Source organism: Megalops cyprinoides, chromosome 16, assembly GCF_013368585.1.
Source record: "Megalops cyprinoides isolate fMegCyp1 chromosome 16, fMegCyp1.pri, whole genome shotgun sequence".
NCBI lineage: Eukaryota > Metazoa > Chordata > Actinopteri > Elopiformes > Megalopidae > Megalops > Megalops cyprinoides.
Window position 1 is genome coordinate 9,884,921 of NC_050598.1, and position 27,332 is coordinate 9,912,252.

Sequence of the window (27,332 nt, forward strand, 5' to 3'; positions counted from 1 at the left end):
AGGGACGCCATGGTGGGTGAAGCGCGTGGGTGCGCTTCCCAAAGGCGAGGGCAGTGTGACGGAGTGCCATCACTAGGGTTGAATATGCGCTTCCCGAAGGGGAGGGCAGTGTGACAGAGTGCTGTCACTACGGTTGAATATGCGCTACCTGAAGGGGAGGGCAGTGTGACGGAGTGCTGTCACTACAGTTGAGAATGTTCTCTGACTGCCATACCAATGAGCCTGGCTCTTTGGAGTCGCATGTTTGGTACCCTGTAGACCTGGGTTCGAGGCAGGGTGGGGTGACTGCTCTCGCCCTTTGCTACAAGGGAGTTACTCGTTAATTGGTTCATATTAAAAATAATTTCTCCACAGATTTTTTTTTCTTCCTCGAGTGATGCCAACACCCTGTTGTTTTACCAGCAAGGGGGCCCTTGACTTCAATTCCCTGTTGTCTTACACCACATGACCACAAGAGGGCAATAGAAGGTAACCAGCAATGGATCTTTCAGTTGGAGTATTTCACAGTTCAACACTGGGAAGCAAGATATACCACGTGTCAGTGCAATATTGTAATCAGCCTACCAAAGCAGTTTAATTCTCACATGATAGATTGTTTTATCTAGATCTAAACCAGTGAAAGTAGGTGTTACGATCATGTCATGCTTGAAATGCTATTTGAATTGCCTGGTCTAGCCCAAGTTGCCTGTCTATATGCTTTTGTTGGTCTCAGCACCTAATTGAAGTCTGGCTTAACCTCTTGTTGTAGGTGTCTTTTGAATCATGGAAGACGGAAACTGAAATTGCTTGAGGTAAAATAAGGTGAGTACAGTGGTCCTGAACCCCAGGGTAGCACTGTGCATACAGAATCTCAATAAGAAAGTGTGCAGCAGTCTACTGATCGATACATCTCTCAGAGCTTCAATCTGTCTGACTGTGCACTATATCAGTGCTGCAGATACACATCCCATACTAAACAAAGCATATGCAGACACAGAAAAAAAAATCTAAATTACTGATTCTCATAGGTTTACATTACCATAGCTATGGAATAAACAAAAAGGTTTTGAACATACAGTGAACATATATCTGAACATATATAATAGGATTTGAGCAACTAGCAGAAAAAAATGTTGAAATAGTATTACATATTCAAGAATAAAAAAAACAGTACTTCTGTATTCAGACCGACTGAAAATATAAGCAATAGAACCCACAGCAGTGTACTTTTCCTCAGTCACTGGTTAGCTGTCTAATGTGCAGTCTTGGCTTTGCCAGCGTTTGGGATTTTGTTTTGGGAGGCCCGACCTCAAGAGAAGACAACTCAGGCTGGAGGCTATGGTGTCTGTCATCTTGTCAACTGACATAACTCAAACTTTACCAAAGTACTAATGCAAATGCCATCCAAGTTGCAGACGTGAAATTCGGAATTGGGACAATTAGATAGACAGACAGACAGATAGATAGTACTAGCTAATACCTTAAATCATGCAATCTCACTGTTGAAACCATCAAAACTGCCAAAACTTAGTGGAAACTCAGTGGAATCTCAACTTGAAGTAGGAAAACTGCCCATAAACTGGCCAACTTAATCAATATTGCTCCATATAAACGATTTTGTGTGCCTCCTGTTTCATAACTTTTTTTATTTGTTGTCTCAAACCTCTACATAAACTATAGCCCGATAGGCCTATTCCCATTTCTGTACTCTGCGCGCACTGCAAGTCCCATGTATGTATGATACTTACATTTCATATGACTTTATCTGGTTCTTTTTGATATCTGACAAAACTCCTCACTTCAATGACGTAAAATCAACAGACAAGTGAATTCTTAATCGAGTGTTGTTCAAGTCCCTGTCGATAATCTTGCATTACATATTTTGCATTCTTCATCCTACCAAGTATGGGAGCAATCAATACAGTATCCTCGCAAATTAAAAAAATATGAGCCTCGCCTAGGGACGCCTAAACCATTCAAATACATACACTGCACTCTGAAATTTTTCAAACCGAAGGCTTTCATTTAACAGTTATCCCATTGACAACGTTAGGCGTCAAACCGGATTTCGACCAGCGCACAGCGTGGAGAGCGTTCCGTTTGCACTTGGCACGCTTTCGCGCTCGGAGCGCTCTAATCCGCTCTCAGTCATACACATGCTCAGTGCGGCAGTGACAGCGTCTGTAATGGCTGCGAGGTTGGATGAAGCCGAGTCCGACTTTCCGTCTCCCCTCCGTGGAAATTGAGTCAAATCCGAAACCGTTAAGCGGCGCTCACGCGAACTAAAATGGTTGATTACAAACCGGACAAGCTTGCGCAAAACCAGACAAACGGAGTGAAGTGAGTCTTACCCGAGCAGGTGGGTTATTTTTGTTATCACTGTTTTGAAAAAAAAAAAAAAAAAAGATATGACGGTGAAGCGGCCAGCGAGGAGTCTATCCGGCTAAGCAGCTAGATGGCTAGGTCGCTACCATACCAAGCGAGCCATCGTATTGTTTGATTGTACGGACACTTTCCACTGGCTAGTGACAGCAGCAGAAAGGCGCATCTATCGGTAGCTGGGCTACCGCAGTTCATTTGAGCACCAAAAACAGATCTCTAGTTAGGTCATAATCGATTTTGTTTTCTCCTTTGGGAATTGCGTTTATGTTTTAGACGATTTTCAGTTTTCAATTTATAGGTGGCTCGCTGTAAGTGCTGCAGTGTTAGCTGGCTGTCTAAGACTAGGTTAACGTTCACCTAATGTGGTGTTCTTTAATATAGTAGCTAATGTGATTCTGATCAATGGATTACTCTGTGTGCGTGCACTGTTGCTAGCATATGGACCTTAATACTTTTCTTGTGTAACGGTCGCATGAAACCAGTGATTGGTTTTCTTGTCAGGTCGCGCGTTGGTATTGTAGAAAGCTAGTGTATAACTAACGTTACAGAAAACCAGTCCTATGTTGGGTCTGGACTCACTTAAATCGTTTGGGAAATCGTGGTGATGGCGATGGATAGAACAGCCGGGCGGTGTGTGGCAACATCTAGACTGATAGCTAAAAGCTTTCAGTTTTTACCAAATAAGTGAAATGGCTTTGGTATGCGTGCAATTCGAGCTCTTGATACAATCTCGTTTTTTTAAGCACCGACCTAGCTTCCAAGCTTATTTCGCTGGTTAGCCTGCCAGCCCTGAGCACAGGCGTCAATGAATTTTCAATGAGAGCGAGGTTACTGCAGTTCACGGACTGGGGTAGCAGCCTGCGCGAGCTTTGTCTGCCTGTGAGGCATAGGGGGGCATGAAAGACTTAATAAACCAGGTGGCTTAACATTAACATCGAATAGGGTGTGTGTGGGTTGTTTGTAAGAGGTGTTTTGTAATTAGTTAGACAGCTAGACGTTTCTAAGAACAATAATAACGGTTTGCAAATTATCCAGAGAACTCCACCTTTATATAACTACATCCTCTTGATGTCTCATGTTTCGTTTGGCAGATAGTACACAATGTATCAACGTGATAGGCAGCTAACTAATTTATAAATGGTTAAAGCTGGCAAGTCAGATATGTTTCTATGAGGTCAACTCTGGTTTTATGCAATAAATAAGATAATAATTACAAATAAATAAGACCAAATAAATAAGATTGCAGGGTAATGTGTGTTGTAGAGGCAGGGGTTAAGATTTATGTGAAATTGGTTTTAACATACAATTGGCAAGCTATCTAGTGCTCTTGGGCTGCGGTGGAGTTTTAGTTGTAACGTCTAACAGTGGTTACATTGGTTACGTCGTTACTGTGAAAGTCCACATGGACTGTGTCTTTTCAGTGGTAAGATTTAGCTACCGTGAAAGCAGTGGAATATAGTGATGAATGCAACCTGCCAACAAGAGACAGTATACTGGTATTGTCTTTCAATACTGTGTGTACAAATCATCAAGCAATATTCTATAGGAACCCCAGTGAAATATTTTGAACTGTACAACAACACATCTTTCTATGGTGAAGTTATCCCAGTAGCTCACTTTAAATATTACCAGCCTTTTACAAAATATAAACAAGACAACCTTTCAATACTGTTTTTTGTGCTTGGAAGAATGGTCCATTTCTCCAGTAGTGATAAGGTAAGACCTGGTATGATCTGCTTTCAGGTTTCAGTAGCTACATACTGTGTTGTGGGAAGGGAGTGGTTAGCTTCCAGTGAGAAAGTAGATTGAAATTCAGCCATCCTGGGAAAGCCTTAAATCATGGCTTGAGGGCTTGAATTAAAGGAGAGTCAGATTTCATTGTACTCTCTCCTGCACAATATCAGCACTGCCCTTGTTCTTTAAGGGGAAACAAACCTAGCCTCATTCATAGCAGGTGGAGAAGCCAGGCTTAAGGCAGCTTTCACACTGCAAGACAAACACTTGGCTATGTTTCCCATTTACAGACTGGTGAGCTTGGCTAGTTGACTGCCTCAGTGGTTAAATGGTGGCAGGTGAAGATCTTTGAATGGGACCAAATGTCAGCATGTCAATCTCAGCTGTCCCTGCTCTCCATATTGTGTGGACTTAGTTCCAGCCTTTTTTTTTTTGTGCCAACAACATAGCGACAGAGAAGTTGAACTCTGTGCTTACTGATTGGACCGTCCCTGCATCCCTACCTTTGCCTCTTTGTGCAGAGTTTATGCAGCTCTGTCAGCTTCACACTCCAGTGAACGAAAATCTCCAGCTTCACTTCATCTCCCCCAAGCAGCCTTTGGTCAGAGCATCCTCTAAGGGCGTACTCACACTAAGCCTGGTTGCCTTGTACCGTGCCTGAGCATGATCGTCCCCCCTCCCAACCTTTTCCATAACAGTTCAAACTTACACTGGTTTAAGCAATACAGGAGCCCCCACTGAGGAGGAGGGGGCTTAAAAATATTAGATGCAACAGGCGACTAAAAAGTAGTGAAAACTGTTGTCCCAAATTGGAATATCCAACCATGTTTTGATGAATAGGACCACCCAGTTGTTTGGGTGTGTAGATTAGCAGCGGTTACACAGGTTACTGTTCGGCCATATCCAACACCAGCTGAAGACATCAGAAAATGCATATCCCACAGTGAGCAGCACAGCTCCTAACACGCCAGTAACCTCCTGTCCCGTCATTCCTCGGCTGGTCCACCAATCATAATGAGGCATGAGCTGTGCAGCGGGGATGAATAGCCAGAGGCATTCCATGCATTCTCGAGGCCCTGGGTGTATGCCTGCGAAGCAGAGCGCTGGAGGAAGGAGCAGTATGTAAAGCCCACCACTGCAGCGGGTGACAGTGTGCTGCTTTGATCATTTGTTTCTGAACTGACACACATGCCCCCTACCTCCCGCTCTCAGATTCGATTTGAAAGGCTCTGGGGAGGTTTGTGGTGTAGTCAGTTTTAGGAAGGAAGGCTGGACAAGGTATTGTAATCATGCTGTTTATGTTGAATTGTGTTACTCACTTCAAGAGTGCATTGTTATTGTTGTTTGACAGCAGATACTCTTGCACAGCATAGTTTTATGTGTGTGTATATATATACATATATATACAGACATAAAATATTTTTACATACACACAAACACATACACACTGGCCTTTTATACTTCTGCTCATTTGAAAGTCCTTTTTGGTTACAGTGTCACCCCACCTGGCATGTAAATCCGCCTGTAACCCCTGTCTCTCTGTCCCCTCCGCAGTCTGTACTGAGCGCAGTGAAGCGCGGGCCCCATGGCTCTGAAGGAGAAGCTGGAGGCGGTGCTGAACGTGGGGCTGCGGGTCCCCAGCATCATGTTGCTGGACGTGCTGTACCGCTGGGACGTCAGCTCCTTCTTCCAGAAGATCCAGCGGAGCAGCCTCAGCAACAACCCCCTCTTCCAGTACAAGTACCTGGCCCTCTACCTGCACTATGTGGGTGAGTGTCCTCTGTCCCGGGAACCGCGGGCCTCTCTCAGGGGTGTGAGGTCGGTTGATTGAGGCTGGTAGTTTAAATGGACGTTGAACATGAGGATGATGAGGTCGATGTGGTACATTAGCTATCTTTTACTGTTTTCCATATGTGCGCAATTCTTTTTCCTTACTACAGCTAGCTAAATAGTAAAATGTATAGTGACACCATGGCTTCATCATGGCTTCATGCAGTGTTTGATACTTACCCAAGAAAATGTAGACTCTGTGGTGTTGGGAGTGGGTCAGAACCATGTGAGGACGCATGGAGTCATAAGACTGCACCTGTGTAATTCAATTCACACAAGTCAGGACAACGGAGGTCTTCACTACAAACAGCAAAGTGTTGTCTCTGTAAAATGGCTGTGCCCTTTCCTTAGAGGTAACTTAGACTGTGTGTGTGTCATGTATTTGAGAAGGGAGGCAGGAAATGTGGAAATGGCTTATCTCTGTTTGGATGTGGACAGTCTTAACAGACACTTCTTTGTCCCCACCTCTTATCTTTTTCGTGAAGAGAAGAGAGAAGAGCCGTTTTTCTGTGCACAGAGATTAGGCGTTCTGCAGCAGAGCTAGTAACAGTTATGACTGGGGCGGGGCAGCTTGACTGACCACGAGGAAGTCTCTTTTTACTTCAGCAACTCGCTCCACAGTTTGTCTCCTCTCTATGCAGCTGTGGAAACTCATTACAAAGAATTCTATATTTAAAATAAAGATTTTACTGACTTTTGGCAATTGTATGCACATAAACCATCATCTTGATTTGTGTCTATGTATGAGGTCAGAGGTTTGAACAGTGGGGTAACGTTGAACCCCCCCCCCCCCCCCCCCATCCTGCTGTGGACTTGTATCCCAGATGGTACCCTGACAGCATCTCACCTGTGCTACTGCAGTGAAGTCCAGGTGACGGAATCTACCACAGACTGATTCTGAACACGTTTCAACCGAACTGATAGCGAATCGTAATTCACCGAGCACGGTAGCAGAAGGTGTGACTTATTGGCTGCCTGAGAGTGATCGAAGCGCCGGGTGCTGCTGGGGCTTTGGACTCGAGCAGGAAGGGCATGCGGTCATTAAAACCGTAATTATAGCCTGAGACATCTGCCATGGTCGCAGCCTTTTAAGGTCAGCTCATAAAAGGGGAACGAACACTGAAAGAGTCCATTTCCTACTTAGGGCTGCAATAACAAGTGTTTTCCCTGCAGATATATCATTTTGTTCGTGATGTCTCGTCTTTGCGGTTAAGGAGGCGCTCCAGATAAGGCTCATAGCTGTGATCTGCTGCACCAGTGCAGCTGTGAAGGAGGCAGGTCACATTGTGGGTTTAGTCAAAGTAATAGGAGGTGCATGCTAAGTTCCCTTAGAAAGGACAGCTTCTTTCAGCCTGAGTCAGATAGGCCCAGTAAGCCACACATTAAGGAGACGGAACACTCCACTTTGTTCTACAGCCCTCTTGAACAATTTTTTGTTTCGCACGGTTGGGTTTGTAATAATTGAATATTTTTGCTATATATAACAGGGAGCCATCAACAGTAGTACCTGCTCAGCCAGATGGCCTTTGCTGAGCAGAAACTTTATGGCAAGATTATGGCTCAGTTTTATTGCTCTATTGCTTCTGAAGTGCAGTTAGGGACACAGCAGCGCTTGGAAGCCATTAGGACAGCGGTGAGCGAATCAAAGCATGCTTCAGAGCGAACAAGGTTCCTGGTTCTAAACCTGTGGGTTTTTTTTTTTTTTGTGATTAACACACTTACGACTTTCAATAAGGATTCATCCGTCAGCAACTGGTTCCTTTGTACTAAATTGTGTTTAACACAGTTGCATTACCTTTCTGCTCCACCCACAAAATAATGGTAATTATTAAAAAAGAGCTGTCACGTAGAACAGTTTTGAGTGTAAGTCAGATCAAGTTGCAGCTTCAGATGCCTTTATTCATTCTTTGCTGCTATAGCTGTAGCTACCTATAATATCTGTGCTCTTACTGAAATGGTTAGAAACAGTGGTTACTTGACTGTCCCACTCAATCAATAATGAGCATAAAATACTAATTGTTGCTAGATTGCTAAGATAAGTGCTGCTTAGGCGCCTGGGTTTTCTTATAGATGTGGTTTCTATGCTCGTTACATTAGTAGCTTGCCCATGCCACAACTGCTTCAATTGTTAGTTCTTGTCAGCTACTTAGATTTTACATTTAATTGCAGAGAATCACAAAACCCTGATTCCTGATGTAACTTACATAACTGATATAAAATGGGGACACTGACCATCATCTACCTCAGTAACCACCGCACACGTGGGTTTTACAGCTGAAAAAGCAATCTGCCATGAAGCAGGACAGACTGTTTGAGGTTGTTATCAAATGCTCAGTGACTGCAACAACATTAACGGTCATTTCAACCAATTTGGCCAGTATGTACAAGGTAATCTACCTCAGTGTTCTTCAAAACCCTCCGGTCAAGCAACCGATGCGGCGAAGTTTTGAAGTAAGGAAATGAATGAAATAAAGGGATTGGCCTGTATGTAGAATGGTTATTTTTATTTCGTTTTGTTTTATTTGGGACGGGGGGCATTTAGAGAATCAGTGATGGATTGAGTGATTTCCCTGATGGTTTGTTTACTGTGTTATTTCTGCTGACTGGGGTTGGAAGGGAAACAAAGTGCCCACTGTGAGAGGCGCCTGGCCATGGAGGCGAATCCCAGAAAAGCATCCCGCTTTGGGCTTTGAATGGGGGAGCTGGAGCGTATTATCAACTCTGATTCATCTGCTGCCTATTCACAAAGCCACGGCTCATGGGTTATCTGCGGGTAGAGGGAGTGTGTGTGTGTGACTCAGGATGTGTGCGCATGTGTGTGTGTGTGTGTGTGTGAGTGTATTTCCAGTGGCCCACACCAAAGGTCTTTTCTCCAGCATTTGGCTGGAGACACCGGCCGTGACAACAGGAAGGCCACGTGTCAGTGGGTTGTCCAGTGACCGCATGTGTGTGACACTGGGTATGTTACCAGCTCATCAGAGAAACATCAGCAGGGACCTAAACAAATTCAGCAATCAAACAGTTTTTCCTGTCTCTCACTGGGCCACGCTGTGTTGAAATATGGGTCCAAACAGACATATTTTCAGCACAGAGACTATTAGTGCCCTTCCTTTACCTACAGATCCAGCAGTCTTTTTGTGTCCACTTGGACAATAAAAATGAATAGCCCATATTGACTGGTTCCTCTAATGAATACATTAAGAGCAAATGAAGACGTATTCTAGTTTTAATGCTGGAAGCAGCAAACACCTAAGATTGGTTGCACCCAAGACCACAGGACAAATGCCAAGTTTGTCCCACAGGCAGGAGTTAAACACTGTTTATTTTATGACATGTTAATTAGGATGTCTTCAGAAATACAGTAGGGTCTGTTTCTGCACGAACTCCTGTCTGAACTTTGAGCACCATTGTAGTGAATGCTGCGATCTGAGCACAGTTGTTATTTTCAGCTAGGAGAGGAAAAACCTGTATGCTGTTGCCGGCACAGGTTCCGCCCACACACCTGTATCCCAGCATGCTAGAGCGGTTTCCTGCTCACAGCAGCAGTGCTGTCGTCCATACTCAAATCAGGTTACAGCCGTGGACAGCTGCGGATATAAGCACCGCTGAAACTGCCGATGGCGGCGTTGATCAGCCGTGTGTTTCATGTGCCATGCTGAAAAGAAACTTGCACCTGATGCTTCATTCTTCTCTTACCACAGAGGTGTGGTCACAGCTGTATACCCACTGCATGGCAGTGGATCAGACACTCATTTTCTTACTGTAGTTCACATCTGTGGTCATCATGTTCCGTCAGAGAGGATCTTTTCCCCTTGGATCTCAAAGGAGGCAAATCATCTCCTCACATAGGAGGGTAGTGGTCTGTGCTTGGGATGAGAGTAACACCACACTTTCAGAAACATCAACATCAAAAGTCCAATAATCGGGTTAATGTGCCACATCATTTTTATTGCAAGTCTCATTGATTTTTTTCCTCTAGGTATTTTTCAAAGGAATTTTTCAACTTTCACTGCACCCATTAGCTCCTCCATTAGCAGACAGAAGAAATAACAAGTCCCGCCTTCCCCCCAATACAAAAATCTCCAACACTGCTGTCTAGATAGGAGTCTACAGAACAAGACATTTCTAAAGGCAGAAACATTGAACAGCCGGATTAAAAAGTAAATGAATGTCCTTGTGGTGGTATCATTTGCTCATAACCCTATTGTGGGTAATGTCAGAATGATGAAGTCAACAAGTCTGCACCTTGAGGGATGGTGTGTCAGTAAAGATTTGGTTCCATTTTTCCCCACACCAATGAAAAAGGGGTAAACCAACTGCTGTAATCACCATCGGACTGTTAGAACTCACTGGTGTCGTGTTATAACTGAAAGGCCTGGGAAGATGAATGTCGACAGCCAGGAAAGAGCTTTGTAACAGGTGAGTGCAAGGCATTCACAATGGAAAATAGCTGGGAAATCTGTTAACACAAGTGTCACTGGGTCCAGACAGATGTACTGTGCCCTTTGCTGCTTCATTGATTATGGTGAGGGAGCTCATTAACCTACAACACTCTCGATTTCAGCAATCAAGTGTTTGATATGTTGGCTTCCTAGAAAAGCAGATAAGGCGGGTGTCTGCACTGATGGTTATAATGATCAAGCCACATTGTGTTAATGTATTCTGCTGTCTGGAGGTCTGTTCTCATGCATATCTGAGTGTTGACAAATCCAGGCATGTTGGTACACCTAGCAGGCTACAAATGCTGAAACTTGAGCTGAGTCTTTCATCACATACCAAAAACCGTAACCTTTGTCTGATTTAGGATAGAATTCAGTAAGCTCAGAGTTAAATTTTTGTGTAGTAAGTGTGTTGGCGTGGTGTAAGTATTTTGGTATCCTTTGTGCATGGTCTGTAACTGGGGAACACAGTTTAGCACTTGTTCACACTATTTTAAGTGTAAATGGGGTAGATCTCCATAGTTAGCACAAATGCACCAAATTATTTGATTTTGTACATGAGAGTCTGTCATGAGGGTGTGCGTGTGCGTGTGTGTGTGTGTGTGTGTTTCAGGGAGTGTTACTTGAATGGCTAACAGGCCTGCATTTGTTCAACAGCTGAAGAGTGAAGCTGGAGTCTAGACATACACAAAGAAAGCAGAAATGATAAGCCTCTGAGTAATATACTACATTTTTTTTACTTCTGTAGTGAGTCATGACGTAGTCTAGCTGAGCTGCAGCCTTCCACTGTCAAAATAATGTTTGAGTGCTGAAATTGATTCTTTTTTTTCACCAGTGTTGCTGTAGTTTCAGTGGTATTTTATTGATGGAGTATTGCCACATATCCAAATGCAAGTTTGACTGACCCTGCTTGTGACAACCCAGTCATTACTCTCTTGAAGAACTGCAGTAATCAGATTTTAAATAACTTATTCTGCTCCATACATCTAAAAGAACAGGTAACACAGAAGGAGGCAAATACTTGACACCTTGATACCGTTAGACTAGAAATATTCACACACAGCTAATTAAAGAAGAAGCGAATGGCTGGGTTGGAATGCCACGGTCTGTAGTCACATGTTCAGCATTTAGGCCATACATCTGGTTTCACTTCACTTAGGGAGCTCCTGTGTATTCGTTTCTTTTTCTGTCCATGCTCATTTTGTGATGTCTGAACTCATTTATGGCTTTACTGTACATAAATCTGGCACAGAAGCGCCAGGGATTTCCTACTTTCTGCACTTGTGCGTGGTGCAATTTTAAGCCGCTCTGCTCGCCCGGTATTGCTGAGACTGAAAGAGTGAAGCTCGGAAGCTGCACCCATTAACTTGTTGGCAGGCGCACCTCATCGGCCTCTAATTAACTTTCTTTTCACTCTCTGACCATTAAATATTTAATCTGCTCGAATACTGTGGCAGGGGATTGCTGAGTTTCCATCTCCCATCTGTAACAGATGTGGTGCCAGAGGACGAAATGGCCAAACTGTGTTTCCGGCTCTGCAGCCTTATATTGAACACCCTACTTTGTTGCATTGAATCCTTTAGTGTGCATTTGGGATGCATGTGTATGTGCATGCACGCACACGTTCATCTTCATGGATGTCCGTGTTAGTGACAGGTTTTTAACCTGGCCACTGCAGGTGATGTGCAGAGCTGAGGTGGGGTAGTCCTTAGCAGAAGCATTCCTGGTGACCTTGAGTGAAAGAGTGTATATGACTCAAGGCTTCTTTGAGTGAAGATTTTTGGTGATTCTTCGGTAGTCCCTGTGGCCTGCAGGGGTGTTTGTGTGTTCACTGGCTATCCAGACCATCCTGAAACCATGAAGTAAGGCTGAAAAATAGGGCTGAATGAAGAGCTAACTCCTGACAGACACGTTGAATATCCTCTTTCAGTTCGCTTTGTTGGGGGATAAGACGAAGGAACGTAAGCAGAAATGGTTGAAAGGTAATATACTTCCTTTTGCTCTTTTGGACAATCTGTTGAATGAGACAGTGACAGCATCTTGCGTCACCCAGTGAGGAAAAAAATCCTTAGCTTTCTGGTATGCTCTTTATTGTATGACTGAAAGAAGACTTGCCTTAACAAGGCAAAAGAGTAAATCATCTTGCACAACAAATCTCAAATAACCACTCCAATATCTTTCAGCCAAAGCAGGATGACATGGATATTACTGGGGTGACTTATTGTTTATTTGTAGTACGTTTGTGCTGTCACAAGCTGTTTGATCTCATTCCTATGTAGTTTCACTGAATCACTCCTTTAAATATGTTATTCAACTCCTGATAAGCAATGCAGATTGTTAAAAAGCTTGAGGTGAACCTTTGCAGTAGACAGGCTTCCAGACACTACACTTGGTGCACAAGCTCTTTTCACTGCATAGTAAGAATGCTATGACCTGAATCCTGACTCTCCGAGGCCACCATACATGACGGCTGCTCCAGCATGTACAAGTCTTGCACAACATGAATTCATCTATTCACTCAGTTCATTGGGGAGAGCAAAGGCATTGTTTTACAGCAGTCTTTCTCCTCCCCACTCTCCCCCTCACTTTTAACTTCAGCAGAGATGAGCGCTTGCCGCCCGTGTAGCTATGCTTGAGGTGAAGTGCAGTCAGATAGAGGGCAAGCCAAGGCAGGATAGAAATCAGAAAACAGGGTGCAAAAACCCCATTCAACATCCAATCAGATGGTAGGCTCTGCCTCGCTGCTGCTTTGGGCAGTAGCTGGCTGTCGAGTGCTGTCGAGTTTCTCAGAATCCAGCACATCGTCTCTAACTGTTCAGTTTTGCCCTCGTCGCAGCTCTTCAGCTTATGAGTGCGGGCTCTTCAGTTCTTAAGTCCCTCTCCAAATTTGAAATTGGCTTCTCAAGTGGCAGTGCTGTCGGATGCAGAAAAATGAGAATTGAACTCAACACTGTAGCAAGTCGATTTCAGGACTCGGCTCAGAGCTATCTGAGTGTACCAGTAATGTGTGTGTGTGTGTGTATGTGTGTATGTGTGTGTGTGTGTGTGTGTGTGTGTGTGTGTGTGTGTGTGTGTGTGTGTGTGTGTGTGGCAAGAACCAGATTAATCCAAAACTGTGAAAGCAGGTCAGAAACCATTGAATGTGGATAGCTTGCCTAGGTGTTTCACCTTTAAGAGTTGTAGCAGAGTTTCAGGATCTGCGGAGAGTCATAACAGATCCAAGTGCGGGGCAGGAGATTGTGTCTAAGTATGGACCAGTCTCCTGCCCCCCTAATAATGTGCCCAACATGAATCACCAAGGTAAAACCACAGCCTTTAAATAAGTTATTAAATGTGCAGGGTCTGAAAGTATTGGTGTAAGTAAGGACTATAGAATGAATCAACGATTAGGCCATTTGTTAGCAGCCTCAGCCTGGAAGTGTTTTCATTCGCAGGCTTTGTGCTTCCCGCGGCAGAATGACTGCAGTCAAGCGGGTTCATTAGAGGGGAAGGCTGGCAGCTGTGTGGAGTGTGAGTGTGAGTCTGAGCGTCTGAGAGCCCTGCGGAGTTGGTCTCTCCTCATGGCCTCAGTGCACTCTCCTCAGCGAGTCCTGCCGTGCATGCAGATCGTCTGGCCCCTCCTTCCGTCCCCTCCTCCGCCCCCTCCTTCTTCCTCCTCCACCACCTCCTCCTCCTCCTCTCTTTCCCTCTCTTCTTCTTCCTACCTGGCTGCTTCCCTTTCCCCCGCACCCGTTCTACTCTAATAGCTCTCCCTCTTGGCTCTCGCCTCCTCCCAGCTCCCTCCGTCCCTCCTGATCCCAGCCACCCCTTTACCAACCCCCTTTTGCCTTATTTTCATCCGTACGCTCATTTCTGGAACCTGAGGCACAAATCAGCAGGGTATTTAAAGTGCCCACTTCTAGATGTGGTGTCAGCATTGCATTCCAGGGAGTCTTTCAGAGGGAAAGCGTAGCCGGGTCTGAAGAGAATGACCTGGAGTGCACGCTTGCTGATGAGTGGTCAGATTGATACCAACTGTTCAGACCTGTGAAGTGAGGAGTGGAGAAGTGGACTCGCTTCAGTGCACTTTCTGTCACAGTCAGTTACATAAAGCCCCTGCTACCTCATAGATATACTCAAGCCTCTGCTCTGTGTTCTGTGGAGGGGGACCAGGCTCTGCCCTGGCCCATTCGATCCGTAGCCCCTGCTCCGGTCCGCAATGCTACACGGTGCGCAGCTAAATGAGCAACTGTCATGAGCTTTCGCAGGTGAGGAGGCCCGCTAAATATAACCGAGGATTACGTAACAGGAAGGATCGGCCAGCCATCTCTGCGCAGACAGGAAGGATTAATCTGCACCGAGCACAGCCTTAATCATCTGCTCACGTCAAAGAGCCATGTTCTAAGAGAGAACACACACACACACACACACACACACACACACATACATACACACATGCTCTCGTAGACTACCCACATGCTGCCCCAAACACATACACACACACACGCAAATGCGCTCATGAGCTACCCACATGCTTCCAAACACACACACACATGCACACACACAAACACACTCATGAGCCACCCACATGCTTACACACACACACACACACACACACACACACACACACTCTCTCCCGCAGCCACACATATGGCTGCTCAAAACAGGGGCATGCACAGACGGGCTCACACACCCACACACACTCCACAAGCAGTGAGAGACTCTTCTCACACACAGCCCCAGGAAGAGGCTGCTGTGAGAGGGAGGAGTCCACCTCCAGTAACATTAATAACACATTGAGAACTGAAAGGGAAAAGAAAAAAGCTAACTTTATTATTGGTTAAATCACTTAGTTTAGAACTATACACCTAATGGGTAACAATATATATATAGCTATAATTAGCTAGGTGACAGTAAGAGTTCTTCCTGTTGATGTTACTAGTTTATTTAAGATTGAAACTAGTGTTGTGTGGCGAGTGATTTTGAAAAGGAAAAATAAATAACACGTGCAGCTGAGGATTGTCGTATTATGCAACATGATATTAACTGAGTACATCTGTACCTACTGGCTTTTTCCGGTGTGCCGAATTTCCGTTTTAGGCTCTATGTAGATGTACACGCTAACCGCTAACAGCAGAGCCCTCGGTGCTTTTCAGTCCTGTTGCTTGCTGACGTGTTGTGCTGTGTCTTGCAGGCTACATCCTCAGCGTGGTGCTCCTGACCCTGCCTCGACAGCACCTGGTCCAGCTCTACCTGTATGTCCTCACGGCTCTGCTGCTCTTCGCCGGACATCAGATCTCCAGGTAACTGCCAGCATCACAGCTACAGACTGCAGTGTTTTTTTGGTTTTGTTTTGTTTTTTTGTCCTGTAGGCAGGGTCACCATCTTTGCGTGTACAGGTTAAAGCAGGGGACTTCACTGACAGCCACTTTTCAAAATGTCAGCAAGAGACTTAGAGCCACAATGGTTAACCCAGAGATAATAGCTGACTGAAGAAAACTTCAAATTCCCATACGGGATGTACCGCTTTATATGAGGCCTTATGCAAGCTGACATACATAACCTGCATTTATGAATGATGCATTTATGTAACAGGATGCAGAATTAAGGTTAAATACTGTGCCCAGTGGTATAACAGCCGGGCTGCTCTACTTGGAAATGGGCTGTACTCACAGCCAGTGGCTAAGAGGCCTGGAAAACAGCATTGGATGATTGGCAGTGAGTAAATGGGTCAGTCCTGAACAGTTCAGGGTGAGTAGTTGATGTTAATCTGTGCTCACCCAGGACCAGAAGTGACCAGTGTAACCATGTACAGGCCGCCCGCCCTTTGACAGGCAGCTGCGTTGCCTCCAGTTGAGAGGGAGCTTTTATCTCCTCTCTGCTCTTGCGTTACTGGGTTCGCAGGCACCACATAGGCCAATTAAAACCTCCAGAGCGTGTAAAAGCCATTATGGCAGAGTCACAACACACACCTAGCCACCGTGGTATTCCTGGTGAAAACTCTGGGGGGATCTACCAAGTTTTATAAACCTGGATTCTGTGTGAATGTGTGTTTGCGTGTGTGTTTGCGTGTGTGTTTGTGTGTGTATTTGTGTGTGTGTGTGTGTGAGAGAGAGAGAGAGAGAGGGGAGGAGTACAAAGCTAAGAGAGATTGTGTGTTTATATGTTAATGTGTGAGAGGGGGTGTGTTATTTGAGTCTAGTGCTGAAGTTTTTGTGATGCTCTTTGTTATTGTAACCTTGAAGGATGGGTTTTCCTAAAATGTTTCATACCTGAAGGTAAATGGAGGATAAAAATAAATTTTGGATAAACAGTGTGAAAAGAATGACCAGATACATATTCATGGGGTGACCAGGGCTCAGGAATGCCCTATTGAAATTCAGTATTTACACTGTTAAATGAATGATTCAAAGGGGATGTTGTCCTTATCTTTCGTGTACAGGCAGAGAAGAGGAAGGAAATGTAGTGTTAGCCTGTATGTGACAGTTTCTGATACCTTCATGGGAACTGTGCTTTCATTCAACAGCTTGAGTAAAATTAAATGAAAATGTTGTATCGATTTCATGGTTACAAAACATGTCCGCAGCATCCAGACAACAGAAGTTGAGGCACCAGGTGTTGAAATTTTAATGTTGAACTAATTCTCAGGTCAGCCCTTATCTCTGCTCACAGAGGAGTGTGAGGGAGGCTCTTTATTGAAGGGATAGCAAACAGGAACCTACTGAAATGATAGAATAATAAGACTGACAAAATGGGCTGGCAGCTCATAAATGAAATGCAGTACCGCCAAACATAGAGTCGTAGACATTATCAATACCAATGTACTCTGGGGCAAGAACATGTGGTTAGACAAGGGAGTTTATATTTCGTCTATGGATTGTCTTATACCACATAAAATGATTTATAAGCAAAGATGAGCTAAGGTGGTCTGAATGAAGGGTGTAGGGGTGTGCGTGTAGGACTGCACCAGGCATGAGGTCGCGTGTTTCCACAGATGGGGTCAGTATTGTTGTTGTCATGGTTATCCAAAGGAGGGGGGCGCTAATGGCGGGGGCGTTCTCGATTTCAGGGACTACGTTCGCAGTGAGCTGGAGTCTGGGTACGAGGGGCCGCTCTATCTGGAGCCGCTGTCCATGAATCGCTTCACCACCGCCCTCGTCTGTGAGTACCTCTCCTGTTTCTCAGCTCAAACAGTAACGTAACTCAGTCAACACTCCCTCATTTTACCTGGATCATACCTGAACTTCACAGAGTGCGTCACCTCTGACTGGGATACACCTTTAAGAACCAGAGATTGACAGGTAGGCATAGGATACAGATATTCTGAATAAGAGAATCTGCTGAATGACAATTCTGAATAAAAGACGTTCTGAATAAGAGAATAAGACGTTCTGAATAAGAGAATCTGCTGAATGACAATAAGGTCATGAGGTATACCATTATGTTAAACATGGTGATCATATTTATTCTGCGTTATTCTGCCAAAAGTGTCTGCCAAATGAATAAATGTAAATGTAATATTTCTTGCTGATATTCACATTGAACATGAATAATAATAAGTAGCAGTTCAACTCATTCAGTTTTATAGGGACAGTAATCAACTAACTTTGCTTCATTGAATTGGCCAGTTCAAATTTTTAGAGGGAACATCCATAAATATTAAACAGAACAAAGCATTGCTTTTAAGCATTAGCACAGACACCTCCAGCAAAGTGTTCTGGTTCTGAAGGGATTTATCGTAACTAACTGTGAAACCGCGCCAGCCCCAGATCAGTATTTACTTAGCATCTCAGTCAAAGCAAATTAATCCAGCCCGGCTAGAAGGAAAAACAATGTGGGCACCCAGGGCCAAGATTTAGAAACGTCCCCAACGACGCCTGTTCGGTGAGGTCAGCGAGAGAAGAGTTCTCCCGGAAAGTATGGTGCCGTGGCAGGCTCTCAGCTGAGTGTCAGCAGTGCCTCTGCACTGTGAAGTTTCTCTCGCCTTCCCGTGGCCGACGTAGCTGAAATCCTCTCCTGGAGGTTTTGGAACGGGGTCACGCAGGGAGGCGGGCCGCGCAGCAACTTGAGCCTGCCGCTGCCTTCTTCCAGGGGCCGTCATTATCTGCAGAGGACCCGCAGCAGCTAATTAACAGCGCTTGCAGGGTAATTAGAGTCTTTGAGTGGGGGAGAAGCTACAGGCTCAGTGGAGGAGCGAGAGCGCAAGCTGGAGAGAAAGTGTCTTTCTGCCTACTTTCATTTCTGCTAAAAACCTTTTCAGACAGGCTATAGTTTCTAGCCCAATTGTTACCTCTGAAGGGTTTTTTTGTGTCTTTGTCAGAAGCATGACAGTAGTTTCAAAGGTGGGTGTAACTGTCTTTATATGCCACTGGTTTTATATTGCAGAACCTGTTGGTCCTTCTACTAAATATAGTGGGACTCCCAGAGCGTGATTCGGGGTCAGCTGCTGAGCTGGATAGGAAGGGGAAGTAACCGGAGTGCTCTGTGCCTCTCATTGTTGTGAATAGGAAGCCTGTGGAATGTGCTGACCTCCATTTACACAATGAATAGCTCTCAGGATGTATAGTTTATTCTTCTCTGGGAGCAGTTTAACATTCAGGAGAGAATAGACACTTTTCTGGACACTTCACTGACACTGTGTAGCAGGTGGGGTGTTTTTTGTTGGGGGGGGTAACATCCTGTCTTCATCGGTTAGAAAAGATTCGCTCTTCCGTCCGCTCCCGTGTGATGTTCGCTCTGAAGGGAACGCGCCGGCTTCTCTCTGACAGGCCGCGTCAGACGCCTCGGCGATGTCAGATCAACATCTGAGGACAGCGATGGAACGAGACATGCCGTGCGGTGTCCCACGCAGCTCCCACAATTCAGCTTGACACATGATTTTAAATATGAGCCCTACGCTTGGCTCGATCTGAGCCCAGGCAGTAACCTCTTTGAAAGTGTCCTGATATATGTATATTTAAATCAAAGTGAATAATGTACATAGTTTCAGGAAATTTAACCTTTGATTAAGCCTTAGAAGGCTTCTTATCTTATTTTAGACAAGGTGCCCTGCCCATTAGCAGATAGGCTAACCTAATTAATGTGTTTTAGGGCATTCAGGTTACTTTTAATAGTCTAATTTGTTTCAAAATGAAAAGCAGGAGTGCCACTTGGTCGAGTAACCAGAAAGAAGTGAAACATCAAAAGCGTATTTTTGGAAAAGGATTTTGGATTTTTGGAAAAGGGGGCCTATGCTTGCTAAGAGTAACAAGGCTACTTGTTGTTTTGTGACAAAAAAAAACAAGTATTTAAAGGAATTAAATTATGCGCAGGGCACACCTTTTGTTAATCCCGTTGCGGAATTGGCATGCCCGCTGGAAAATCTGACCATGGTGCGCCACGTCAGAGCAAGTGAGCTGGTTTTTCCGTAATGGATGTGGAGTGCTTCTGTTTGATTTGAGACCTTCCGAGCCGTCTCCCTTTCACTCTCCACGGTCGATTAACAGCGCCTCCACGGCAGACGAGCCCGGTTGTCAGCACGGTTGTCTCCACGGTGACGGCGTCCGAGTGAAGCGTTCCTCCTCTCATGTGTCCCGTCGCAGATTCTCGAAGATGTCACGCACTCGCGACGGTTTGCAATAGCGCACATGTGGTTATGCACACGTTTGGCAACCAGGCCCTAATAAAAGGGAGATTTTTCGCTGAAAAGGCACTTTTGTGTCAAACATATTGAGTTAATTGGTGCTTAAGGCCTTGTTAACCCATGAGAAGTGGTTTGGAATTCAGTGTTTCTACTGAGTAATAGAAGCACTTGTGGACTCATAAGTCCCCCTGGTCCCTGTTCTAATGGTGAAGGCAATGCCTGCTAGACTAGATTGAAGTGTCTCGGTTTAATATCTGCAGCAGCGCTGGCAGTCAGTGTGCTTTGAGAGTGTCTCTGGTGTTGACTGAGCGTGCCTGAGTGAAGTGTTCCCCTCTGCGTGTCCCAGGCCAGCTGGTGGTATGCACCCTGTGCTCCTGCGTCATGCAGACCAAGCAGATTTGGCTCTTCTCGGCTCACCTGCTCCCCCTGGTGGCCCGCCTGTGCCTGGTGCCCCTGGAGACCATCGTCTTCGTCAACCGCTTCGCCATGATCTTCACCGGCCTGGAGGTGCTGTACTTCCTGGCCTCCAACCTGCTAGTGCCCTACAACCTGGCCAAGACGGCGTACCGCGAGCTGGTGCAGGTAGGAGACCCGCCACATTGCAGCCTGCCTGCCCATCACACTGCAGGCAGTCCACTTCACTCTACTTTAACCCTTTTCTTGTTTCACAAACATCAGCGGTGCGTTCAAATTAGCAAACAAAGGCAAACGTTTGTCAACAGTTTTCCGTTTGCTTTGAGTTCACTGCGAAGCTTTGCAAACACACACGAATGGTCTGAGGAGGTAGTTCTTGGCGAACAGACATGGACGCTAACGATAAATTTGTGGTTGTTTGGAACAATGCAAGTCTTCAGATAATTACGTTGAGTCCTGCTGATCTTTGGCTTGCTAAAGTCCTAGAAAAACTTGAAGTTGGAGCGGATTGTATGTATGCTCTATATGAAATCGACTACATCTAGCATGTTTTCCTCTGTGAAATCGTCGATAATAATAGAGGCTGCAGCTAATACAATTGCCTTGTTGGTCGCCATCTTATTACAGTTTAAACCGAACAATTTGGAATGTTCACATAAAACCGTTCAAATTTGAAAGTTGAAAGAAAACCCGTTCACCTGGAACGTTCAAATTTAAAAGTTGAAAGAAAACCCGTTCACCTGGAACGTTCGCCTCAGTTTGCCGAATTTGAACGCATCTCAGGTTTTAACTGTTGATAGTTTGGTTGCAGCAATCACCAAGTCTTAGTTTATATCCCCTTTGTCTCCACCCCTCCTCTCTCTCTTGTTCTCTCTCTCTCTTTCCTTTTTCTCAACCCCTCTCCATGTCCCTCGCTCTTGTCCAGGTGGTGGAGGTGTATGGTCTGCTAGCGCTGGGGATGTCCCTGTGGAACCAGCTGGTGCTGCCGGTGCTCTTCATGTGCTTCTGGCTGGTTCTGTTCGCCCTGCAGATCTACAGCTACTTCAGCACACGCGACCAGCCCACATCCCGCGAGAGGCTGCTCTTCCTCTTTCTCACCAGGTAAGGGCGCACTTTTATGGGTAGGGGATTGTTTTAGTCATCACAATTGGTACCACAGTGGCCTCATATAGTTTTCTCTTGTATGTTATCACATATTTTAACAAACTGGGTTAATGACAGCATTCCTGGCCAGAAGACCTGCCCTTCTTCCCAGCAGAATTAAAAATGTGCCATTGTGCCGGTCAATGATAAGCGTTCCCAATCCAAATCCTTAGCTTAACCTTTCTGAGCTATACAGCATAACTGATCCTGGACCATGATTGGCACAAACATGTTCAGCATAAGGCTGGGAGGCTGAAGCAAAACCGAAACAAAATTGTTAGTCTGGTGACAGGCATTCATTAAAGCGAGCAATTAAATTGTCACTGACATAAGGTTCAATAAAATAATTGCGTTTACTTACTTATTTAACAACAGCATGTGAAATAAAACTTAGGTTAATTTGTTGTCAACCTTGCTACTGAATTTCAATCAATAGATGTTCTGCCTTTCCTCAAGTGAGGGAAGCGGATTAAACATATCTGCTTACAGCTAGGATAAATGCATAAAAGTATGTACAAACGTTAAAATAGGTTGCAACCAAGTCTATAAAGAATGTTGCTAATGCTAGGCGCTGCTGGAAGAAGGATGCCTCTGAAACGTTGATCTGGCCTACAGCCAAAAATAGCTAGGTCCTTAAATAAATAAAAACAACAATACTATTGTCCTACTTCCACTAAGACCCCAGCTGGCACGTGAAAAATCCCAGCTGAAACACTTGAGTTAGTGATCCGCTCCTTTATTAAAAGCTCTTTGAGTTTTCTTATCATGTTCATATTCCTTCTGCAGTGATTGTGCCACCTCTCTCTCTCTTCACAGTGGCGTAATAGTTATCTGAAAACACTGAGCCTCATTACGTTACATTACGTTACATTACATTCATTTAGCAGACGCTCCTATCCAGAGCAAGTTCCAGCACAATGGAGCATTAGTGTATCTATTCAAGTTGAATGAGCAACAGTGGATCAGTATCTGAAGTTATTGTGCATGTATAGTGTGAGGCAATATATATTGCTTTGAATAAGGATGTACAGAAGTCTGGATCAGTGAGGGCCCATGCTACGCAGTTGTGTGTGTGTGTTTGTGTGTTAGTACATGTTTCTCAAACCTCTGTCTCTCCAGCATCGCAGAGTGCTGCAGTACCCCATACTCGCTGCTGGGCCTGGTCTTCACTGTGTCATTTGTGGCGCTGGGCGTCCTCACTCTTTGCAAGTTCTACCTGCAGGGCTACCGAGCCTTCATGAACGACAACACCATGCACAGGTGTGTGTTTGCATGTTTGTGTGTGTGTGTGTGTGTGTGTGTGTGTGTGTGTGTAAGAGAGAGAGAGAGAGAGATTGTGAGAGTGTGTGTTTGTGTGAGAGAGAGAGAGAGAGAGATTCTGTCTCAGTGCGTCACTGTGTATATCATCATTGTATGAATATCATTGCACATACAACACCTGTGGGTCTGGCCATATTCACACTGAACACTGAGTGTGTTCCCAGTGACAGCATTGGCATCAGTGTGTGAGCACCAGTGTTGTCAGTGTTGCTGTGTGTGACCAGTCTCTCTGTCTCCGTCTCCAGGGGGATGACAGAGGGGATCACTCTGCTCATCCTGGCAGTACAGACCGGCCTCATCGAGCTGCAGGTCATCCACCGGGCCTTCCTCCTCAGCATCATCCTCTTCATCGTGGTGGCTTCCATCCTTCAGTCCATGCTGGAGATCGCTGACCCCATCGTGCTGGCACTGGGGGCCTCCAGGGACAAGTATGGGTCGGGAGGGGACTCCGAATCACACCCTACCAGCAGAGACCTGCTGACTCTACACCATTAGCACTTAATTAGCATCAACATCGAAAATCAATCATGCTGAGCTAAGAATACAGCAGTGATGTTCTCCTACAGGTACTGCCTATCAATTATCCTCAAGAGCAGCACGCATACCTCTTGTTATTGTGCTCTTAGAGCCTAACAATGACCTGTAAGAACAACATTACTTTACATCATACCAGTATTCACACAGTGACTAGCAATACTGAAAGGGAAACATTGCACTCTGTCAGATTTCACTTATGGACGGAGCTGTCCTGTGCATTGAAGGCAGTATCTCAAATGTTCCATGCTCTTGGATAAGCGTGTTTGTGGTCGGTGTCAGAGTGCTTACTTTGTAGGTCATGCTACCACTTGGGGCCAGTAAAAGAAAAAAGGATGTTGAAGACGTTTTGAAGCTGATGACCATCTGCCATGTGCCTTTAGTAATTGAGATGATAAAGCAGAGCAGCGTGTGACCCGCTGTCTCCGTCTCCTGCAGGAGTCTGTGGAAGCACTTCCGAGCGGTCAGCCTCTGTCTGTTCCTGCTGGTGTTCCCGGCCTACATGGCCTACATGATCTGCCAGTTCTTCCACATGGACTTCTGGCTCCTGATCATCATCTCTTCCAGCATTCTCACCTCTCTGCAGGTACTGGACACACCTCAGAGCTCTTCCCCTTAACTCTCAGTATTTCCTTAAATATGAATCTATATTTCTGCTTAAAGTATGGATGACATAAAGTATGGATCACACCTTAGAGACCATCTCCATTTAACTCTGCATATATACTTCTTCAGACACTGAATACACACCACAGAGAGTTATCTCTGAGTGTGCTCTGTCCTGTTTTTGAACCCAGGAGTGATTGTTAGAATTTCCTGCAGTTGCCTTACAAATATAAAAGCTACACACCTGAGATATCTCCATAGCTCCATCTCTTCACCTTGTTATTTTTTTGTAGATATTATTTCTACTCTCTATACGTCTCATTTTGGCTTTAGATCAGCGGTTTTCTTGTCTCTTGTTTAAAAAAAAAAAAAAAAAAAAAAAAAAAAAAAACATCACTTGCTCCAGTATGGTAAACCCCATGCCTATAGCTGTGTACGCTGTGCCATCTTAGAGAAATGGCTCCCCCTAGTGGAGCTCTGATTTCCTTGCGTACAGTGCGGTGCAGGTGGAGAAGTGGTAATGCACGAGATTGCCATCAGCACTATTGCCATTTCTGTGCCCATAACTTAATCTAAGCGCAGCTATTTAGAAGCGGCGTGGTGCCAGTTCTGATGATGTCGATGCGAGACGTTGTGCTTGCGATGATCGCAGCGGCCAAACCCGTCCCTCTCCCGCAGGTCCTGGGCACGCTGCTCATCTACGTGCTGTTCATGGTGGAGGAGTGGAGGAAGGAGCCGGTGGAGAACATGGACGACGTCATCTACTACGTCAACGGCACGTACCGGCTGCTGGAGTTCCTGGTGGCGCTGTGCGTGGTGGCCTACGGCGTGTCGGAGACGCTCTTCGGCGAGTGGACGGTCATGGGCTCCACCATCATCTTCATCCACTCCTACTACAACGTGTGGCTGCGCGCCCAGCTGGGCTGGCAGAGCTTCCTGCTGCGCAGAGACGCCGTCAACAAGATCAAGAGCATGCCCACCGCCACCTGCCAGCAGCTGCAGCAGCACAACGACATCTGCGCCATCTGCTACCAGGCGCGTACGCGTGCGTGCGTGTGTGTGCGTGTGTGTGCGTGTGTGTGATATGTTTGTTCGGGTTTGTGTGTGTGTGTGTGTGTGTGTGCGTGTGTGTATGTTTGTGTGTATGTTTGTGTGTGTGTGTGTGTGTGTGTGTGTGTGTGTGTGTGTGTGTGTGTGTGTGTGTGTGTGTGTGTGTGTGTGTGTGTGTTGGGGTTTGTGTGCATGCATGTGTATGTGTGTGTGTGTGTGTGTTGGGGTTTGTGTGCGTGCATGTGTATGTGCGTGTGTGTGTGTGTGTGTGTGTGAGTTTGTGCATGTCTGTGTGTGTGTGTGTGTGTGTGTGTGTGTGTGTGTCTGTATGTGTGTGTGTGTGTGTGTTGGGGTTTGTGTGCGTGCATGTGTATGTGCGTGTGTGCGTGTGTGTGTGTGTGTGAGTTTGTGCATGTCTGTGTGTGTGTGTGTGTGTGTGTGTGTGTGTGTGTGTGTGTGTGTGTGTGTGTGTGCGCGTGTTTGGTCGGGTTTGTGTGTGTGTGTGTGTGTGTGTCTGTGTGTGTGCGTGCATGTGCGTGTTTGTGTGTGCGCGTGTGTGATATGTTTGTTCGGGTTTGTGTGTGTGTGTGTGTGTGAGGTGTGGAGGAATCAGCATGGAGTGCGATTTCTCATGTTTTTGAGGATTTTTGGGCTGCATGTTCAAGTAATGTAGTATTACATTTGCAATTTATTACTTCCAGATAAATTTGGCTGGAATTTGTATGAAATGTAAGACTCACTGATGCAGTCAGTTATTTAGAGCAGTCAGTTATGCAGAGTAGGTGCTGTACATACTGGAGTCATCTGCTTATTATACATAGGAGTTCCATATGAAAGCAGAGAGGGACTGTTAAGCTTCATCATCATCCATCTCTGTACAGACATACTACTAATCATGCTGGCTGTAAATCAGAATATGCTGAGTGGTGCAGACTTGCAGCAGGTCCTGAATCAGCAGGATGTTAACACATTGTCTCTCTGTCGCCCTCTGCAGGACATGACATCTGCCGTGATCACTCCCTGCAGCCACTTCTTCCACGCCGGGTGCCTCAAGAAGTGGCTGTATGTGCAGGAGACCTGTCCCCTGTGCCACAGCCAGCTCAAGAGCCAGCCCCCGCCCGGCAGCTCCGCCACGCCTGCCCAGGACACGCCCCAGCCCCCACTGCCCAATCAGAGCCAGGAGGAGGCGGGGTCTGTGGAACCGGATGTCTCTGGGTTCCAGGGGAACGCTGAGAGCCCGGGAGAGGTTGATCCTGTCTCCCAGGCTGAACCGGGTGCCCAGCAGGAAGACACGGTTCTACCCCCAGCCCCACGCCCAGACCCCGAGTTGGAGGACGGACGGTCAGTGGACAGAGGGTGCTGGGAACGGCAAGCTCCTCCCCCCATGTCAGAATGCCAGGCAGGCCCCTGCAGTGGACAGCCCCCATGCACCCCTCTCCCAGCTGGGCCTGGCCCTCCCACCGCTCCTGACCTCCAGCTGTGAGGCCGTGTCAGCAGCCAAGTTCACCCCGCCTACAGAGCTGCCCCTGCAAATAAAACTTTCCTGGGTTTGAGGTCATTGAGTAAATGTTGTCCCCCCTCCTGCCACTTTGTCCTTCAGACCCTTCCACACATTTCCACACCTACCTTCACCATACCTCACCTACTCTTCCCCTACCACACCCTCTACACTGGCTGCGTCCCAATCTGTATTTTTGCTCACTAAACACAGACAGAATGGCACTGAGTCACATGGTCGAGGGTATCCCTATCCACAAAAGGAACTTTCACTCACCCTCAGTTGCTCCCTCTGAGTAAGTGTACTGACATGGACCTTTCAGGCCTGGTGTAATGTCTGAGAGTCCCATTCAACCGCAGTGAAACAGAAAAACTCAATGTGAAAAACATTTACCACAGACGGTATTGAATTTTACTGTGTGAGTGAATGTTTCTCATGCCCACTCATGAAACAGTGATAACTCTGAGCCAAATCTTTCCAGTGCGTTTTAATTAGAAGTGATCATAAATTGTGAGAAATGACTGCATTTGCATTTATTCACTTGGTAGGCACTCCTATCCAGAGAGGCTTACAAAAAATTTGTGGCAGGGTTTTAAGGCTCACACTAATCACTGTGATATCAATCTGGTTATCAAGTGGCATTTGTAAAGAGGTGGAAAAATGAAACGTACATCAATCATCAGTCTGTTTTGCAATAAAGCCGGATTTAGAGGTGACTGCTCTTTGCTACAGTCTAGTTAGCCCACTGACTTCAATTATAAACAGTGTGACATTTAAATTATCGTTAATACTGGAAGGCGAA

At 45.7% G+C, this 27,332-nt stretch overlaps 1 protein-coding gene across 1 annotated transcript; it reads left to right on the forward strand.

Annotated features, from left to right (window-relative positions):
* Positions 1–2,156: 2,156 nt before the first annotated feature.
* rnf145a (ring finger protein 145a) lies at positions 2,157–27,332 on the forward strand. The gene is made up of 11 exons (XM_036548991.1): positions 2,157–2,338; positions 5,650–5,864; positions 15,538–15,646; positions 17,413–17,504; positions 20,312–20,547; positions 21,305–21,480; positions 22,642–22,782; positions 23,088–23,270; positions 23,815–23,962; positions 24,661–25,017; positions 26,027–27,332. Exons 2-11 carry the CDS (start codon positions 5,681–5,683, stop codon positions 26,513–26,515), a joined length of 2,115 nt encoding a protein of 704 aa, XP_036404884.1. The 5' UTR covers positions 2,157–2,338; positions 5,650–5,680; the 3' UTR covers positions 26,516–27,332.